The 19,500-nt window shown below is 39.3% G+C and overlaps 2 protein-coding genes across 7 annotated transcripts in view; both read right to left on the bottom strand.

Annotated features, from left to right (window-relative positions):
- The window catches only part of LOC111871524 (zinc finger MIZ domain-containing protein 1), a 373,186-nt gene that overhangs the window by 8,052 nt on the left and 345,634 nt on the right, over positions 1 to 19,500 (bottom strand). For all 5 annotated transcript variants that reach the window (XM_033754285.1, XM_033754289.1, XM_033754288.1 and 2 more), the window contains exons 7-14: positions 18,393 to 18,528; positions 17,505 to 17,715; positions 12,609 to 12,797; positions 10,187 to 10,329; positions 9,381 to 9,522; positions 8,074 to 8,209; positions 4,621 to 4,826; positions 2,741 to 3,058 (exon numbers count right to left, since the gene is read on the bottom strand). In XM_033754285.1, the coding sequence (XP_033610176.1) occupies positions 2,741 to 3,058; positions 4,621 to 4,826; positions 8,074 to 8,209; positions 9,381 to 9,522; positions 10,187 to 10,329; positions 12,609 to 12,797; positions 17,505 to 17,715; positions 18,393 to 18,528 (1,481 nt within the window). The remainder of the gene's footprint in view (positions 1 to 2,740; positions 3,059 to 4,620; positions 4,827 to 8,073; positions 8,210 to 9,380; positions 9,523 to 10,186; positions 10,330 to 12,608; positions 12,798 to 17,504; positions 17,716 to 18,392; positions 18,529 to 19,500) is intronic.
- On the bottom strand, positions 13,375 to 14,471 carry LOC111871520 (mariner Mos1 transposase). Of its 2 annotated transcripts, XM_033754291.1 has the most exons (2): positions 13,938 to 14,471; positions 13,375 to 13,841 (listed from the first exon to the last, which is right to left on the bottom strand). In XM_033754291.1, the coding sequence occupies exons 1-2, from the start codon at positions 14,404 to 14,406 to the stop codon at positions 13,411 to 13,413; spliced, it is 900 nt and encodes a 299-aa protein (XP_033610182.1). In that variant the 5' UTR covers positions 14,407 to 14,471; the 3' UTR covers positions 13,375 to 13,410. The 2 variants fall into 2 exon arrangements, with proteins under 2 accessions (XP_033610182.1, XP_033610181.1); XM_033754290.1 differs by having other exon boundaries at positions 13,375 to 14,471.

Below are 19,500 nucleotides of genomic sequence, written 5' to 3'. Positions count from 1 at the left end.
ATGGAGGCCAGAAGACAAGGCCGGGACTTGTGACTTGTTAGCCAAAGACTTTAACTAACACATACACAAAACTGTTCAGCATGCGCCACTGCATCATCTTCCTGAACGAAGGTATCATACATAAATACTTTGTTCTGTTCATTTCAGAACACGATATTTCACAACAAATCAAACTCTATTTGTACTATCTCAAAGACAACTAACAGTGCTAAAAGCCAACACTACTAAGACAAGAGAGCATTGTAGCCATACCACAGACACCACCAGCTTTATTTGTAATCAAGATTTCTTTTTATAGTAATTACGCATAGGATGTAGTAAGGAACACTGATGGGTGACTTAGCCTGATTCTTGGTTTCAAGAATAGGGCCTCCTTCATTGCTACAAAGACCAGGCAGGAAGCACACCACAGAGTTTTCCTGGAAATTCAGTTCGAAAGTTGACCGGCGGGATCCTTTGGTAAAGTTACACTTGACAGGTTTTGAACCCCGTAAGTCAAAAGTGGGAAGGCCTGCAACCCACGCTACTGGTATAATTTATCAAGCAGCTGTCAAAAATGACATTAGGACTTTAAGGTCCAAAGTCCCAAACTACAGCTAGGTGACTGGAGCGGTGAGATTTGCAGTTAACTCCCTAAATTTGAATTGTTCCAATCAGCTGAAATTAGGGTAATAACTTTGAGGTGGAGCTGAAGCTGTGAAGATTCCTTGCTTCAAAGCAGAGTCAGTCTGCTAAAACAGCCTCTGAACAACTCTCCAAGTGTACAGCAGAAAAATTAGCATCACTGGCAGTTTGGTTCAAAAGTCCCAGTTAAAAACAAAATTATTTAAGAGTGTTACTGGAACATTCTCTGATTAACTCGGCAAAATTAAGTAGATGCAACAATTAGTGTGAATCTTAATTTGGCTTAAAAGTTTAAGTGAAAGTGTAATCACTTCTACGTGTTGTACTAAAAGCAGTCGCTAAATAACTAGCCAGGGATCCAGTCACAAAAGTTTGAGCGATTTCAAGTTTGTTTAAGGGATTAAGGACAAATGTTGTTAAATGAATATCAAAAAGTGCTCATTAAACAGTGTGTGGTAGTGCCTAGCTATAAACACTCTTATCTTTCCAGCTAACGCGAGGCCTGTATGCACCCTGAGACAGAATCTCATCGCTCTAGTGCGAATGCAGTACCTATCACCTGTAGTTTCCGGTTCATTCCCCTTTTTTTGCTGAAAAGCCTTAATAGTAAGCTTAGTGGCGCCCAGCATTCATGTAACCCATAGCCTGTAAACAACAAATATCAACAACAAAAAGGGAAGAACTGGATAAGAAGGACACAGCAGCAACCTGCAAACTTGGGGTACCAACAGGTGAGAGGGAACGGCTAGAGGAGCAGCTGCAACCAGCAACAAAGGGGCCAAAAGGACAGTTAGAGAGGAGGTAGTGCCAATCATAAGGGCTGGACAGTTAGAGCATGCTTCAGGTAATGAAGTGATGGTTTGGCAGGTAGAAGCGTACAAGCATGATGAACAAATTTATTGCCAGCCAGTATATGGATAAATTGGATTCCCTGCATTAACTATGAAATGTGGTAGTGACATATAAACTGTATACGAATCCATACCGGTTCCTCTATCAGATGATAAATTTACATTACCGCAATCATAATGAAAATAACCCTCTTTATAAGACACCTGACTAAGACCCACACCTCAACTTACGAAATTTGATTGATAACACAGTTCACATCTCATGTTCTTAACAGTCACAAACTAAGACTGTGAAACAAATTTCACAAACAAGTACTTACAAAAGAAAAGCAAAATTTTAGTTTGCTTATGTTTAGTACACACCACATTTTCTCATTGTTCTTCAATACTGTATCAGTGTCTAAGAAGTTAATGAAATCACCTTCCTGTTCTTCTTTTTAATGAGTTGCCAACTTTACACAGACATATGATTAAGTTTTGTATTCACATCTAAGGTCCTCTGTTTTGCATTCTGTTACATCCTTGTCCTACCAAGGCCAGTGGAAGGTTCGGGGTGGTATTATGTATGGTGCAGTGGACATCAGGTGAAGTGCATTTTTCAGTGGTTAAACAGTGGCAGGGATAAGCAGCTCACAATTAGGTTTACGAAGGCAAACTTTCTCCTAGACAAGGATAGGACAGAGAGGGCAAGTTAACTGAATCTTTATGGGCCGATAACTCTAGAGAACTTCCAGAGGAAAACTGCAAGTATACTCTGTTCGTACAATTACCAGAAAACAGTGGCAGCTAGTTACAAATTACTTGTTATGACAGTCATGCTGGAAAAGAACCCCTTTTATATAATATTTTTCCATATGTACTATGTCGAGAAACTAGGTCACACCATAGTCAAGCGGTTAGTCGCTGGCTTTACATCGCAGTGGCCCAGGTTCAATCACGGGTCTGGTCAAGTGGGATTTGTGGTGGACAAAGTGACACTGGGGCAGGTTTTCTCCGAGTACTTCGGTTTCCCCTGTCAATCTTCATTCCACCAATTGCTTCACAATCACCCTCACCTATCATTTGGGGCTTGTACAATAGGCCAGAAGTGGCCGCAGTACAAGGGAGTTAGTCCCACCCCACTAGCAATAAAAGAAATGTTGATAAACTGATAGTTCCAATGGCTTGTCACTATAATGATGTCCTCATTATATGCTACACTCCAGTTTCACTGTACACTATTTTCAATCATACCTTATTAGAATTACAGTACACATTATACTCACATTGAGCCCCTCCTGACCTTGGCCTTCTCCATCAATAACAGCCGCAGGATCAAAGTTGAGATCAGATGGGATTTCAGGAGTGTCAGTTGTTGCATTATTTGCATTAGCAGTACTGCCACTTGCATTACCATGGTTGCTATTGTTACTGCTTCCAGGGCCTGAAGCACTGCTGCCAACATTACCACCTTCACCTGAGCTGGCAGGAGGTACACTTGGAGGGCCACTGTTACCTCCTCCTGGTGTATGAGCACTTCCAGGTGTCCCTCCAGGTGTGTGGGGTGTGTGTGGCGTGTGAGGGGTATGAGGAGTATGTGGCATCTAAGAAAAAAAAATCCATCCATTCAAATAAGAATGTTAAAATGACTGCATAACCAAAAATATGTATGTCAGACTTACTGGTAGAGAACTACAGGAGCTCAGTCAGTACAACCGATTTCAGTTATCTTCCTGACCTACTACACTAACAAGCTGTTACAAGAACTAATGATGTTCACTATTCTTCAAACTCTTCAATCTATGAGAGAGATAACAAGATACAACTTATTAGTTATTATACAGTTTAGTGCTACATTTCAGTGCAGATTTCCACTACTACAGATTCCAGCTATATAAAGTGCATCAGATGTAACCTTGCAGTTTCACACAGAATGTGGGCAAGTAGATATGTTTATAGTTTATCCTCATATAAAACTTGACATGCTTGGCTCCATTTGTTCATCAGTGTTCATCACTCATCAAACCAAACACTTCAAACCAGCTGTTTTAACTTTCAACTGTTTAAGTAGCCATTTACAGTAAACCGTGCTCCAGCAAAAAATTACACACGGCAAAATTACGGATCAAGAGTCGTGGTGACTGTTTATACTGGAATCTACCTTCAATAGTATATTCTTCATTTTCAAACCTGGAGATGTAAGGCTTTTAACAATTGCAGGTATGTAATGTAGCACAGCCTGTGCTCAGCTTTCCAAAACACCACAGTTAGAAAGCTGAGTGGAGCAACTACATCTTGGGGTTCACATCTAATCAAGCACAAGTACATCCAATTTCTCTTTTGTCATATTTAATTTTCATAGTTTTCCTTTTGTCCACAACTGAACCTGTTTTTATTAAGATCTTCCATTACTATCATTTTACATCAAACTGTGAAACTGTAATTCTTCTAGTGAAACTCCGGTGACATCTTCATATTGAATACCTTACAAAAGTACTGTATAAGAACACTTTATCAGACATTATTCCACTTTACATGTACATTTGAGTGTCTCAAATACAAAAGTGTCAGTTACTAATAAAACACACGGTTAACTATACATTTGAAAAAAAAGTTATCAGCTACAACTGCCCGTTCACATTGAGCAAGCTATAATATAGACTTACTGAACATGACAGCGGCCTCCGTAGTCTAGGGGTAACGCTCCCACCTCATGACTCGTGGTATGCAGGTTCAAACCCGGCGGAGGTTGTGGAATTTTTAAGGGCGGAAAAATTCAGGGAACAAGTCCTCCAGGAGGGACTTTAAGCCGTGGGTCCCGTGTCGTAGCTTTACAGCATGTAAAAGAACCTCATGCCTCAAGGAGGCCTCTGAGCCAAATTATAAAGAACATTTCCCATCCAACAATAGTCTCTAACGCCTCTGGTAGATGGGGGAAGCATCTAGATACCGCTGAGCCAGTAGAGGCCGAACTTGCTGGCTGAGTCGGGACTGATGGCACGCACCAGTATCGGTAGGGTATAGAGACTGGTAGAATATCACAGGGGGAAGTACAATAGACCACTGGTCACACTGCATGGGGAAACCCACCCCCTCCAATAATAATAATAATAATAATAATAATAATAATAATAATAATAATAAATACTAAACATGATCTGCTTACCTGCTCATTCAAAGTCTTCTCCATTGCATTTAATGGATCAAGAGAGTTCACTGACTCACTGAGATGTGACAGTGGACCCCCACCACCGGCATACTCATTACTCCCCGGATTAGAGCCTGTGCTGAAGTCATACGAGGTGCCTCGTCCCATTCCACTGGCAGTGTAAGGTGGAGGGCCACTATTCATCATGGAACCACTTGCAATGCCTGAAAATTTACGTAAAAAAGATACATGAATATTAAATTCTGTTACAGTAACCAAAGAAATACATTTTACATAGAAATAGAGTTTAACAAATTGTTTACAAGAAAGCTTACATAAAGGAATGGACAGGAAAAACTGTAGGTCTTATTTTAGTGAATGGACTTTAACAAATGTGTAGCTCACCAAAATGTTAGTGTTTCCCAGAGATGCTGCGATGTATGAAGTTTTCCCATTTGAAGGTGAATGATTTTTTTAAGTATGGCTACATGCTTCATACACATAAAATTAAAAATTTTCATGTAATAACTTCTAACATGTAACATTTTCCCCACCTTACAAGTTACGCTTTTACAAATTTCTGAACAAACTTTTCCATTTAAACCATTTTAAGCTGCATTTATTGAAAATCAAAACAAAATTTCAAACTACATATTTTTCATACACATATCATATTGTAACGTGTTTACGTTACTGATCCCACTTCTGACACCAATGTAACGTGTTTACGTTACTGAATACGCCATAGAGATGGTTAACTGGTTTATTGAACAATCTACAACTATCGGCTACACTTAATTATCACACTGTTGCGGGGTTTCACACTTTATAACCCTAATCGCATTAATCTGTTAACACTGTTGCGGGGTTTCACGACTTCTAACCCTATGCGCAAATCAGTTCACTCTGTCTTCAATAGTCTACACGTTTACAGTAGGGGGAGCTAGGTATCACTGTATCACACGCTCCCAATTACACAATTACACACACACGTCCGGTTCTTCTTTCCGCCACGGCTGCTATACTCCAACAGTAGTCGGCTGACTGGAGAACTGTTGATAACACACTCGCTCGTAGGCTTGCTCGAACTATCTTCGGCGATGGCTACGTTACAACTCTGCGGTAGTCACACTAGAACTCGAACTCGTACCGGCACTGCAGCTCACTTATATAGCTGCCGTGGTTGCCGGTTGCGTAATGAGTGCCACGTCATCCTATTACGTCACCGCTGTTGACTCGCATTGCGTAGTTACCAGGTTACGGGGCTCGGTTATCTTCGGCTCCGCTCGTGACGTCACCGCGCGTTGCGCGTTACGTCAACGCGGAGGGGAGTGGCGGGGCGGGAACTCGCCTATTACCGTAGTAATGCGAGCGTTACGTTACCGCCACGTACCGCTGGGGAGGTAGGGGTGATCCATAGCTCAACATGTCACACTGCTCCCTCCTTAAGGCTGTTCGTCCCGAATAGCCTAACGGTGCATCCCCGTTCCTTCGCTTCGGAGGCTGTTCTTGCAGCATCTTCTTTGTCCGTTACATCCGCTCCCTTCTTAAGATCGACTCGTCTCGAGCGGTTTCCTTTCAGCTCGCCAGAAGATCCAGTTGTGTCCCATTCATCCATCACTTTCATTCTATGGCACATTCACTCTCTCTGGGAAGCCGGTTCTTCTATTTTACCGGCTCCTCTTCTGCATGAAGTCTCTTTTTCCGTTTTGGAGGGGATCGTCCCCTCCACAAGGTCCAATCCTCGCCGTGTTGTAGGCAGACAGAAAATTCGGCTACTCGCTTGGCGATCTGCAGTCTTGCAGTTTTTCTCAGGTCTGCTTCCTTCACATATCGCGGATGTCCGCCGCCTAGGTCCTTCACTTCATTTCTGCGTTGTAGTTGATGTCTCAGGCCTCGGTTCCTGATGCAAGTGTTGCGTTCCGGGCCTTTACAAATTCTCTTCCCGAACGTCCGTTTCTTGGTGATTTCCGGTGCGACCTTATTCTTGATTTGTCCCATACGCCTGTGTCCTACACAGCGTGTAATCTTTATTCCGGTGGCGGTCACTTCTTTCCGCTGGCATCCGAAGGTTCCCAGGGGAACTTCCTTCTTGAAGTCATTTCTCCAACGTCGTGCCACTGTCGCGCGACGGGATGCCTTCCTGCAGGGGGCAGCCCACTTCTGACACCAATGTAACGTGTTTACGTTACTGATCCCACTTCTGACACCAATGTAACGTGTTTACATTACTGAATACGCCATAGAGATGGTTAACTGGTTTATTGAACAATCTACAACTATCGGCTACACTTAATTATCACAATGTTGCGGGGTTTCACACTTTATAACCCTAATCGCATTAATCTGTTAACACTGTTGCGGGGTTTCACGACTTCTAACCCTATGCACAAATCAGTTCACTCTGTCTTCAATAGTCTACACGTTTACAGTAGGGGGAGCTAGGTATCACTGTATCACACGCTCCCAATTACACAATTACACACACACGTCCGGTTCTTCTTTCCGCCACGGCTGCTATACTCCAACAGTAGTCGGCTGACTGGAGAACTGTTGATAACACACTCGCTCGTAGGCTTGCTCGAACTATCTTCGGCGATGGCTACGTTACAACTCTGCGGTAGTCACACTAGAACTCGAACTCGTACCGGCACTGCAGCTCACTTATATAGCTGCCGTGGTTGCCGGTTGCGTAATGAGTGCCACGTCATCCTATTACGTCACCGCTGTTGACTCGCATTGCGTAGTTACCAGGTTACGGCGCTCGGTTATCTTCGGCTCCGCTCGTGACGTCACCGCGCGTTGCGCGTTACGTCAACGCGGAGGGGAGTGGCGGGGCGGGAACTCGCCTATTACCGTAGTAATGCGAGCGTTACGTTACCGCCACGTACCGCTGGGGAGGGAGGGGTGATCCATAGCTCAACATGTCACAATATGTTCAGAAACCTTTATATCAGTGGTTCTCAACCTTTGTGAGACCACGGCCCAGTATAATTGATGCCAGGGCCAAGTACTGGGCTGTGGCCCATTGGCCAAGATACACTGCTTTAGTTAACAAATGACGACATAACCTCAGCGTAGGGAGTGAAGTAGTATATATTAGTTGAGCATGGCACAGAACATACATTTCTACTTGCATGATTTGCATTATTCCTTCTGTTTCTCTGTTCACATGTTAAACCATGCCACTTCACATCAATATTAAATTTTTATTTTGGAAATATCTATTCATCATAACTTGCGACAAATTCCAAGTGAAGGCAAAAACAACTGTGATGTCATTATTAAAGAGTACAGACAATTTTTAATGTCATAAAACTTTACAATGTGAAAACTGGAAGATTTTGCTGCTGTGTACAAATTTAGTTAATTACCTAATTACAAAATAATCTTGTTATTAACTAATAATTTAATGTCTTTGATACATTTCAGTACTGGAGTCATACTTCCAAAATATCTTTATGTACTTACTGTTCATATCAGGAGGAATGTATGGAGACATGGCTTGGTTCATGTCCCAGTTGTTCATGGTGGGGAGAGTCATGCTGCCTGGAGACATTGCCTTGTTAAGACGTTTTGCTCCACATGAATCACTGTCATCCTCCGTCTAAAACAATGTAATGTAACTATTAAATTCATTATGACCCATTTAAATTACTAGCAGACTACCGTATTTACGCATGTATAGGCCGCACATTTTTTTGCCAAAAATTCAAGAGGAAAACTGGGGTGCGGCTTATATTCGAAATATTCGAAATCACACTTCATTTTAAAAAAATTATATTCATAATTAGTAATACAGGGTGTTCTACTCCTGAAATAATATTCCAAGAAAATTATTTTTTCTATAATTACTGTCTGAAAATTGTGCTGCGGCCTATACACGCACGCGGCCTATACATGCGTAAATACGGTAATTTAAATGCCCTGAAATGTATCATGTTTCTAAGCAAGTCAGAAGTTTCAGTCATCACTTGAATTTATTATGTTCTACTATGTTAGGCATAATGATTAAGTAACAAATGGCATTACTTTCAATCCGAGACTGACATGTCATCAGTACAATAACAACCAAATTACATTTATTATAGTTCAGTTGACTGGATGAAATCATAGTATGTTAAACATGTGGGAAAGCATAATTTTGAGGAAGGTGTAGAAATCAGTAAGTGAACATGAGATCTGGAGAATCAGAACCAACCAAGAACTGAATAAATCAGATCTGGTAGCACATATTAAAAGATGAGGTTAGGGTTGCTGGGGCATGAAATGACAATGCACCAAAAAAGAGTGACTACAAAAATATTTTAAAATAGGAGTGGAAAGACAGAGAGAGCTGAGAGATATAGCAAGTAATTTTAAGACAGCTAGAAGTGAAGAGATGAAGGAAAAATCAAATAAGAATGGGCATCTACTTAGAAGACACCAAGGTTCTTAGAAGACCACAAAGAACCTATGGATCACCAATAAGCAAAATGAAATCACATGCACATGGAATTTAAAAAAAAAAAAAGAGAGAGAGAGAGATCCAAGTAATAAAATATTAAGGACTGAAGAGCATAGTCTAAAATGAAGAAAACTTAAATTTATATAAGTATTACCATTTCAGTGGTCATGATTTTGCCAAGGGGAAATAAATTATTACATTAGTCTTATAATTAATTCCTACATTGATAATACATACTCAGTTCTAGTAATACTGTTCTGCTTCAACAGAGGATGAATATTTCAAGTTACTGGAGATAATTTCAAAATACATTGTTGCAATATTTAATTACCTTAATCCCCTGTATACTCTTGGCAGGTTTCCAATTGGCAGAGGAATCGATTGTGACTTCTTCAACTTCTGAGCTATTGAGTGTGTTCAGAATTCCCCACATATACTGGTCAACTTCAAGACCTTCCAGCTGTGCAGGCTTACTATAAATTTAAAATATGGGTTACTGTAACATATTCACATTTCATGTAAACTGAAGTGTTGACACAGAGTGGAATCCCACTACAGTGAGAATGCTGCCACAAAGAAATTGAAGATACTGACTACTTAAAAGAGAATTTACTAGTATCTCTGGTTAGAAGGTGCCAAAAATTATCCTACATGAAATTCTAAGAATGGCATCACAAAATATTATTGTATTATAACATATTATGGTGTATAAACCCATTACTAAGTGGTTGCTAGAAGGCTGGTGTGATATGGCTGTCAGCCTGGTAACAGTTGAGTTGTCAGTTGACGAGAGCTTTGCGAGAGTGCAGCTGTGACAAGTGAACCAGAGTGTGGGAAGGTGAAGAATCTCCCTTGGTAAAAGCTGTTTCCAGAAAAAGGCTAATGTGGACCGTAACAGATTGAGAACACTAGTCTGCATGTGTCAGTGATCTGTAAAGCGTAGTTTCAAGTGGTGTATACAAGTGGTCGATAATTCCATTCACCAATTCATACCAGGCCTATAGTCACACACACACCCTAAATATGTGACAATATATATAAACATATATACAAATACATAAGGATTTTCTTGTAGTGCACAGCATCACTTTACACTGTCAGTTCTTCCTTAGAACAAAAAAAAATGAAAACACTCACTTGCACACAGGACATCTCCAAGACCCTCGTTCACAATTGAGTTGCAGGTAAGATTCCAGATCAAAGCACTGAATGTGTTTACATTCATGGCCTCTCGCAGGAAGGGTAATCCTCTTGAACGTAATGGGACATTTCAGTGATACCTGGAAAAATCATAATAATCAAAAATTATATAGCCAATCATTTTGATGCTATTACAGTAATTATTCACACCATTTCTTTAGCCTCTTACACTTTATTTAAAGCTAAGAGAACAATTACCTCATGCTACCTGATCTAATGTAATACACATAAAGAATCCAACTACTAGGATGAGAATGTGTTCTTTCTACTCAAAAAAACATACATTTCCTTTTCCTAGTGCTGTGTTATGTATTCATGATAAAGATTAATAATATATATATTATTATGTATGATTAGAAGTAATATATACATATTCCCGAACCTGTAGCTACCACAGCCATTCTTACAGTACACAGTAACAACAGATACCTCAGGTATGTTGATTAAGCATTAAAAATTTACTTCAGTGCTTTTAGGAAATCATGTGACTATAAAAATGCCCTCGAAGAGAGGACTAACAGGTAATTTGTAACTTATTGGGAACTCCTCACTAAACGATTGCTACAGCATATATCACACTGTAGATATATATATGTATATATATATGTACATACTGTACATATAACTCAGAGAATTAAATATTCACCAATACTGTTCTCCAGTTTTTCCTGCAATAGATATCCTTTTATTCTGAACTCTGAAAAAAGAATAAAATCTGTCTATAAAAACACCATACTGGTAATTAAATTTTTTATAATGTGGTACATCATTAGGAAATAACAAAATACCAGATATAATGAACAAAATCTGGCTGTGTACAAAAGTAAATCTTTAGAGATGCTGAGGCACTAAGAAGGTTTTGTAGTGAGAAAATTATTTAAAAAATAAAACCCAATATAAAAACCCTTAAACACTCACACTTTGTGTTTCTATGCTTATTATATGTATAGGCTATGTAGCCTACAGTGTACTTCTGTTAACAGCCATTCACTCATAGTGGACGTCGGCAACTACACACACCCTGCTCCCTTACTAGTACATTATAAAGAGGCTTTACTGTATATTCAACCCTGCTCCCTTACTAAACCATTATAAATGAGGGTTTACTGTACATTCAAAGACAAATAGTACTATCTTCTCAGATGTGATGCTATATTATCTGCTTGCTGCTTGCAAAAGACTACTCTCTGACCCTGAAGATGGAGGCAGTACCTTCCACTGAAATGTCAATTATCTTTTACAAGACTACATAGCTTCATTTCCCAAAAATAGGACTCTTCATAGTCATTGCCTTTAGGACCTAAAATCTAATAAAGGTAACAGTAATAAAACTGTTATAACTATGATACTCCTACACTAAATGGTAAAAAGGCTATCCCTGTAACAAGGCCTGGAGGCCCACTGGGTTGAGAGACATCAAGGCTCCCACATTTTCTAAACAATCAGCTCACAGATCGTACTGAGGTTGTCATCCTTACCTGCTGGCTGGCCCTTTGCCCCCGAGAAGATTCCTAGTACCCATTTCTGTTAGAGCTTGAGTCGACCCCCAGGGCTGTAGTGCAGATGGATGGATTAGGTCAATAAAAAAATTCAATGACCTCACTGGGAACTGAACCCATGGCCTTATGGCTTGTAGCATAGTGCCTCAACCAACTACACTACCACATGTCCCAACTGTTACCATAAGTTACAATATATCTACGAATCCCATAGAACCATAGAATTAAAAATCCCTCATTCCTAGATGATAAAATGTTAAACCTAATTTAAAATATGACCACCAGCCTAGAAGCTGGAAATTTCCTGGATGGAAAAGGCTACTGGAGTAGTAACTGGCAAATAATGCAGGAAATTTAAGAATTGCACTAGCTAAAAATTAAAAAGAAAACTAATAACAGCCTCTTATAAGGGACTTACAATGTTTCTCAGTTGTGTATAGGTAACTTAGTTAAGAACACTGCATTAGTTACACCTCTAACAACTAATCTGGCACAAATGAAAATATGAAACTTATTTGTAAGTCTTTAAATAACAGTCATACTGTTACACCATTCCAACACTCCAAACAAAAGCCACTAAAATGATCAAATTAAATTTCAAGTTATTCTGCATTCTACTAGGCCACAGTAGGAATGCCTGTTGGATACAGAATAAGTCAAACATCTTACAATAAATAAATCAGAGCTGCTGAGTAGAATCTCTCATTCCATTAGCAGAATTAAATGGCATTTTGCTTTGTTTCCTTGGTATGAAAATAATTTTCTTTGATAAAAATTGATAAATGTCAACAACTGTAGCTACTCATGCACTAGAAAATAAGTGATACTAGGAGCTGTGAGCGGATATGAAGAGAAGCTACCTTAAGCGCTGTTTGCTCAACACCATCTCTGTCTGTGCCCATGCCTCCACCAGATGAGGCTGTGTTACTGAAGTTGCGCTTGATCTTGGAGATACAGTGGTCGGCTGTGAGTAAGCGTTTCCTCAGTAGACCTTGCAGTACACTTCTCACACTTGGTCGATGTACCAGTTGCAACACAAACAGGTGAGACTACATGCAAAAGATAATCATTAACAACTACACACACCTACTGTTTAGCACAAATCGCTGTCTCTAGCTGTCCTCTTTTGCAGATACAAAAGAATTTCTTTTGTAATGACAACAGCTGACAGGAAGTTGTTTTAATTAATAAACTACTTACAATTTAATAAATTACTGGTAACTTTATTAGTATAAAACATACTGCCACAAAACAACAAATTTACTACACAATAAATGATAAATAATAAATGTCCCTTATGAAGGTGGTTCATAATCCTTTTTATTCAGACAACTTAGGCAAAGCCTGAGCTGTTAGTAATAAGAAAACTTGCTGTTACACATGTAAAAATAAGAAAAATTAAAACACAACTGTACAAATCATGAATACAGTGTTGTAAAAAAATAAAGGTGATTTAACCCTTTACAAAATACTAGTTACTATATGCTTTGAACATTAAAAAGGCTTTACAATTTTCCTGTAATGTGTATTCCAACAATAATCACAATAATCTGTGATTATCTCTATAAACAGAATCAAATAGTTGGTTGTTGCAATGGAGATACAATACGAGGTGTGTTCAAAAAATGACGGGAATTTCCGTATTTTGGAAAAAATATTTATTCATTCGTCTACATTAATGTTGTCGCCTTCAAAATAGTCCCCATTCGATATTATGCACTTACGCCAGCGCTTCTTCCAATCATCGAAACACTTCTCAAACTCGATTTTTGGGATAGCCTTTAGCTCTTTCAGCGATGCGCTTTTAATGTCATCTATGCTTGTAAAACGACGGCCCTTTAAGGTTCTCTTTATTTTTGGAAATAGGAAAAAGTCACACGGAGCCATGTCTGGCGAATATGGAGGCTGGGGCATCGTTACAGTATTGTTTTTGGCCAAGAATTCACGAACAAGCAACGAAGTGTGAGCAGGTGCATTATCGTGGTGCAAAAGCCATGAATTGTTTTTCCACAAATCCGGGCGTTTTTTTCGGATTGCCTCACGCAAACGGCGTTGAACTTTCAGGTAGTACTCCTTATTGACCGTTTGACCTTGAGGCAAGAATTCATGATGCACTATGCCATTAAAATTGAAGAACACAGTAAGCATAACCTTCACGTTCGAACGCACTTGTCGAGCCTTTTTCGGTCTTGGCGATCCAGGATGCTTCCACTGAGACGATTGAGCCTTAGTTTCAACGTCATATCCGTAAACCCATGTTTCGTCACCTGTTATAACACGTTTCAGTAATTCTGCATCATCGTTGACTTCCTTTAGTGATTCCTGAGCAACTTCCATTCGCCGCTGTTTTTGTTCAAAATTCAGCAATTTTGGAACAAATTTTGCTGCCACGCGTTTCATACCCAAAACATTCGAAAAAATTTCATGGCATGAGCCAATCGATATGCCAACATCATCAGCGACTTCTCTGATTGTGATTCGGCGATCATTCATAATCATTGCTTTCACTTTTTCCACGTTTTCATCGGTTGTTGATGTGCTGGGGCGTCCGGGGCGCTCGTCATCTGCAACGTCTTCACGGCCATCTTGGAAACGCTTATACCACTCGTAAACTCTTGTTTTACTCATAACAGACTCACCATAGGCCTTTGTTAACATTTCACACACTTTGTAACACTTTATTTCATTTTTTACGCAAAATTTGATACAAATTCTTTGATCCATTTCTTTTAACAAACGAAAATCGCCAAGCTCATAAAAACACGTCTAACCTTAGCGGCTGCCACAGACAAAGTAAGCAATGAATACAGCTGAAAATTTTATTGTACTTCAGGGGCATGTATACCAACATAATAAAAAAAAAATTTTGACAATTGGACTCTCCAAACCCGCGAAATTTTAAAATTCCCGTTATTTCCTGAACACACTTCGTATGTTGGATTTAGGTTCTTACAGCAATTATTGTGAAAAGGAGGGTCTTTTGGGTTGTAGCGCCAAATAGTTTAAATAAAGCATGATGTTTCAGAGGAATATCTCACATTCATCTTCAGGGTCAAAAAGTAAGCCAAGCAAAAACCAGCAGAAGCAGATGGCAAATTTTGTTGTGTAGGAACTGAACTGTTAATTATTATTTCATTGGATTTCAGCTTTAAAGGGTTAAGTATAAGACTTAATTTCTGAACTCTGGAAATGAATAGTGAAGACCAAGGACTCTGACAGATTGACAAAGATAATTACTGAATAACAAAAACAAAATGTTCAATGGGCTGCTAAGGGACAATTTCATGAAACAGAATAACTCATTGCAGATGTGCATGAAAACCAGAAGACTGGGTTCCCTTTAATGCAAGAAGTTATAAGAATGTAAGAATGAAAACACTGAAACTTACATCATAGTAGGAAATGATATAATATACTGTGACTTTAAAAACAGGATACTTTATGCTGTACAGATGTGACCCAGTATTCAGAAAATCTTTTGAAGTTTCAGTGTTCATCTATGATATGTATACAGTGGCCGTCTTGTAGTGCACTCAGTTTCACCTGTCACTTCACAACATGTTTCGGCAACATAGTGCCATCATCAGGTGTCCCAATTACGTTAATCTATTGCATTGCTTGCCCTCATATGTTTTCACAACACCATTTAAAAAGTGCGTATTTGTCAACATGATAAATTTACACTCGCGAAAACTTGTTAAGATAATTCATCTTATTTGTCTTAATTAAAATTTGCATGTGGTTTGTTCACTATGGGTCGTTTTTCTTATTTTCTGTGTAAACCGCGTCTTGTGATGTGTGTTCCCTTCTTAGCTGCGAGTGTTGATTACAACTCCGTAACCGTCCAAAATTGGACACATGTTTATATGAACTTTTTTGATCACAAAGACCTTGGAAATCACCTCCTGCAGTTATGTCCTAAAGTCGTGAAACACCCTGTTTATTCAAAATGTAAAATACTGATTGATTATAAAATAATTTGTTGTGGCGATGGCTAACCTTAACCATATATGTTTAGGATTTACACTGTGATGAAAGTTTCACACCACGTTTTAATCAACGTATGCAACTTGCTCCTGTACATAATGTTATAAAGCAAACCCTACAGAAAAGCTGCTGCCACATCTAACTTTTAATTACAGGAAGGACGTATGATAAATGGCCTCATGTTAAAATCAATCAAATTTTTATAGAAGACAACAACGAACGTGTTAAGTAGGTGCAAAATGCTGGCTTTAGATGCTTTCAGAGGGCTCTTCACAGAGGAGGTAAAAAGAGGATTACAAAAGGCAACATTAACCTCATTATTCACATCAGTAGCAGTGAATCATAGCTTCAGGTGCTGGATGAGGCAATAAACAAACATTTAGGAGAATCACATGAGGCCACTTCCTGAAAAAAGGTAACCATGCTTCGCTTTTAATTGCAAACTTGTATCTTCAATATTCATGCAGTGAAATAGATCATTCACAGCTGAGTGCAAAATTTCCTCCCAATCAAATGTTGGTGGCTTCAAAAACTGCTGTGCACATAATGCTTTAGGTAGCATGAATCTGATGTGGAAGTAAAAAGGCAAATCCTCAAGCCTGAACCATGCACTTCCTACTTTACCTCTTACCTCAGAGTCAGGATGCAAAATAAACCCAAACCCATCAAATTTTGAACCAAAATATTTGTATTTTAGATACCCTGAATGGTTGTGTTTAATTCTGTAACATTTACTGCTAAACTGAATGTAACTCGAGATAACAATCTTTTGAAAGTAATGCAAACCAAATCTACTGCTGCACAAAACTTTCTGTAGGATATCAGTCTTACTGTATGATGTACTGCTGCATTCCTGAACTTGCATATGATGTGAATTCATTGCAGAAACATACAAGGACACTGATTACTCCTCCGCACAAGGGACCACACATTGAACACAGAAGAAAATAAAAAAGTGAAACATGATGGTATAAACCGTCATTATTCTGGAAAGAATACCACCTGGTACAGCTGATCAACACTGACTAAAGAGTTGAACACTGGAAATGACTGATGCCTTACTATAACAACGACAAAGGCCAACAAATGCAAAATCTTACGTTATCTAACGTTATCAGCTTCACCAAACACATCATTAGACTTGACAGAAACAGTCAATTTCTTCACATCTGTTTATAAGGACAAAACAACAATCTGCAAGGACTTGTTTGGGCTCCTCGAGATGGTGATTAAAATTTGTATTTTCTCTACAAATGTTTTAATATTAATGCAGAAACATGCTTATGCAGCACAGGAAACTTAGAGACAGCCTTCCAGTGGTATCAGAAGGTCTGAGGAGCCAAACTGGGCTCCCTGAAGAAACACCCCCTTATTGGAAACAGAATCTCATTTAAGCATACACAGGGATTAGGAACATATTACCACAAAACAAGCCCTGGCCACACTACCCTTCATCCAAACAAAGTACAAGAATGATAAGATTTTATCACTTCAATGGCCTAAAGACTGCAATTACAGTTCGCATCTCAGGTTTTTCTGGTGAAGACGATACACTGTATAATGCAGTCTTGCATGTTATGGCACTGTGTAGTCTAGTGAATACGTGACACTGTTTTAAAGGAATAAAATGCGTCAATCCTCAGAACAATGCACAGGATGCAACTGAGAAAGGTGATGGAAGAATATGATAAAATGTGAATGGACCCAAGATGCAATGAATTATATGGAATTCAGTAATCAATCAAGAAGTGTCAGAAAACTGTACTTACACAGCAACAAGCTGAAACAGTGATCTGGATGGTATTTCGACCAGGTTGGCACACCTCCTTCAGGTAAAGAGGCTTATGTGAAGTTTTATTTTCACCACGATCAATACTCAATGGTGTTGCATTAACAGATACTTGGACACTTGCCGGCCAATTGGTGTTCATCTGGCGATCTTCATGATGGAAACACTTCAACTGAAGTTCAAGATCAGACCTGCAAACATGAAACTATATGTAAAAATCTAAATAGAACTACTGACAATGAATAATGCTTTACTGCAATATCAATTTGATGAGATAAAGAACAAAATTTATTGTTGCTGCTTTGTCGAACCTTTTCAATACATGAAACCTAAGGACTGAAATTTTCACTGTTATGAAACTTAAAGAGCTCTGAATATGAAACTAGAAAGTTTTGTGACACACAAGTAATTTAACAATGATCTAGGACACTGAAAATCAATGGTAGTGCTGACTTTCAAGTACAATGGTAGCCTAAGAACTCTTCCTAAAAAGAAAGCCACCCTATTTTTTCAACACTTCTAACTCTTTCCACTTTAATGGTGGAGGAGAAGTGGAGGAGCAATCATGAACAATATTAGCAAAGTTCAGTAACCTGCCTCAGCGACTGAGTGCCTTATTCTTATCTGAACTACTCCAGCGCCTTAGAGAACCACTGTTTAAAAATATTCTCTTTTTCAAGCTACCGAAAGGGACGATGGGGTGCAGCACTGTGAGACAATTTTGGCTTCCATTGCCTCTCCAAGGCACATGTTGTGGACCAGTAAGCTATGTGATGTTGCACAGGACACTGTTATGTGCAACACTACTGGATCATACTGTCAAAATACATGTATACTATTCGGCTTAGACAACACATTCTACACATACCTCCACATAAGAGTTTGGTGAACGGTGGGTTTGAGCTGGAAGACATGGTTGCTAACCGCCAAATTATGTTCGAGGCGGAATGGAGGTAAGATGATGCCATCACGCACAGGAAATGTCAGACGTAATTCATCATCTTCTGCACAAAAATTGGGTCAAATATACATCATACCAACTCTTTTAACAATAATTCAAAAGGTAATTTATAAACCGAACTCGAAGGAAAAAATATTCTACAACATACAGTGACAGATTTTTAAAATTACAATCATCACATTCTAAGAATAGAAACTGCAATGAACAGGAAAATGAAGTATCAAGAGAAATTATATATATATGCATAACACCATAAATTTAAAAATTAAAAACCAAAACTAGCACACTGTCAGATAGTTTGGTCAAAGTGTACAGAAACAAATCATAGTGATTACTTATACTCATCCCTTGATGTATCATTCAACTCATTCAACAACGGAACTTTTTAAAATCTATGAATTAAAAATCCTAATACTCACTTTGTATTGGTAAAGGTGGTTTGAGCTCAGCAAAGTTGGGTTTAACATCAGGGTTGGGACTGATGTAAGGGGGCATACTGCTGGCAGGGGTGAGAGGAGGGGTGGGGTTGCCAGGAATGGGACTGTGCTGATAGCTGATGTTGTTTCTCATGGCGTTAACATCTTGCTGGAACTGACTGCCTGCACCACCATACTGAGCAGCCCCAGCTGCATTTCCATATTGAGGGGTGCTCCCTGCTTGGTGGTGAGGAGGAAACTGTGCACCTCCTGATCCTCCATTGTGATGAGCTGCCATTGCTCCTGTGGGCATTCCACCAGCCCCAAAATACTGGTGACCTGTCTGTCCACTGGCAGTGTAAGGTGGTGTTGTTTGGCGCATTCCAACTGTATTTCCACGTACTCCCGCACCAGGACCAAATGTTCCTGATGGGCCCATTGCTTGCTGTGGAGGATACTGTGTCTGGAAAGTGGGCCTACCATTGCCATACCCAGCTGGATACTGCACACACAAATGTTCAAAAAACGTTTAACTTGAAACTGAGCAAACTTACTACACTGAAATAACAAAACAAAAACATATATACCAGTGCTTCTGC

This window comes from Cryptotermes secundus, unplaced genomic scaffold (genome assembly GCF_002891405.2).
Source record: "Cryptotermes secundus unplaced genomic scaffold, Csec_1.0 scaffold934, whole genome shotgun sequence".
Lineage (NCBI taxonomy): Eukaryota > Metazoa > Arthropoda > Insecta > Blattodea > Kalotermitidae > Cryptotermes > Cryptotermes secundus.
This window is presented reverse-complemented; position numbering and strand designations above follow the sequence as displayed.

Excerpts from the sequence above, each read along its gene's own strand:
- LOC111871520 (XM_033754290.1), bottom strand. The coding sequence starts at position 14,406 with ATGTTAACAAAGGCCTATGGTGAGTCTGTTATGAGTAAAACAAGAGTT.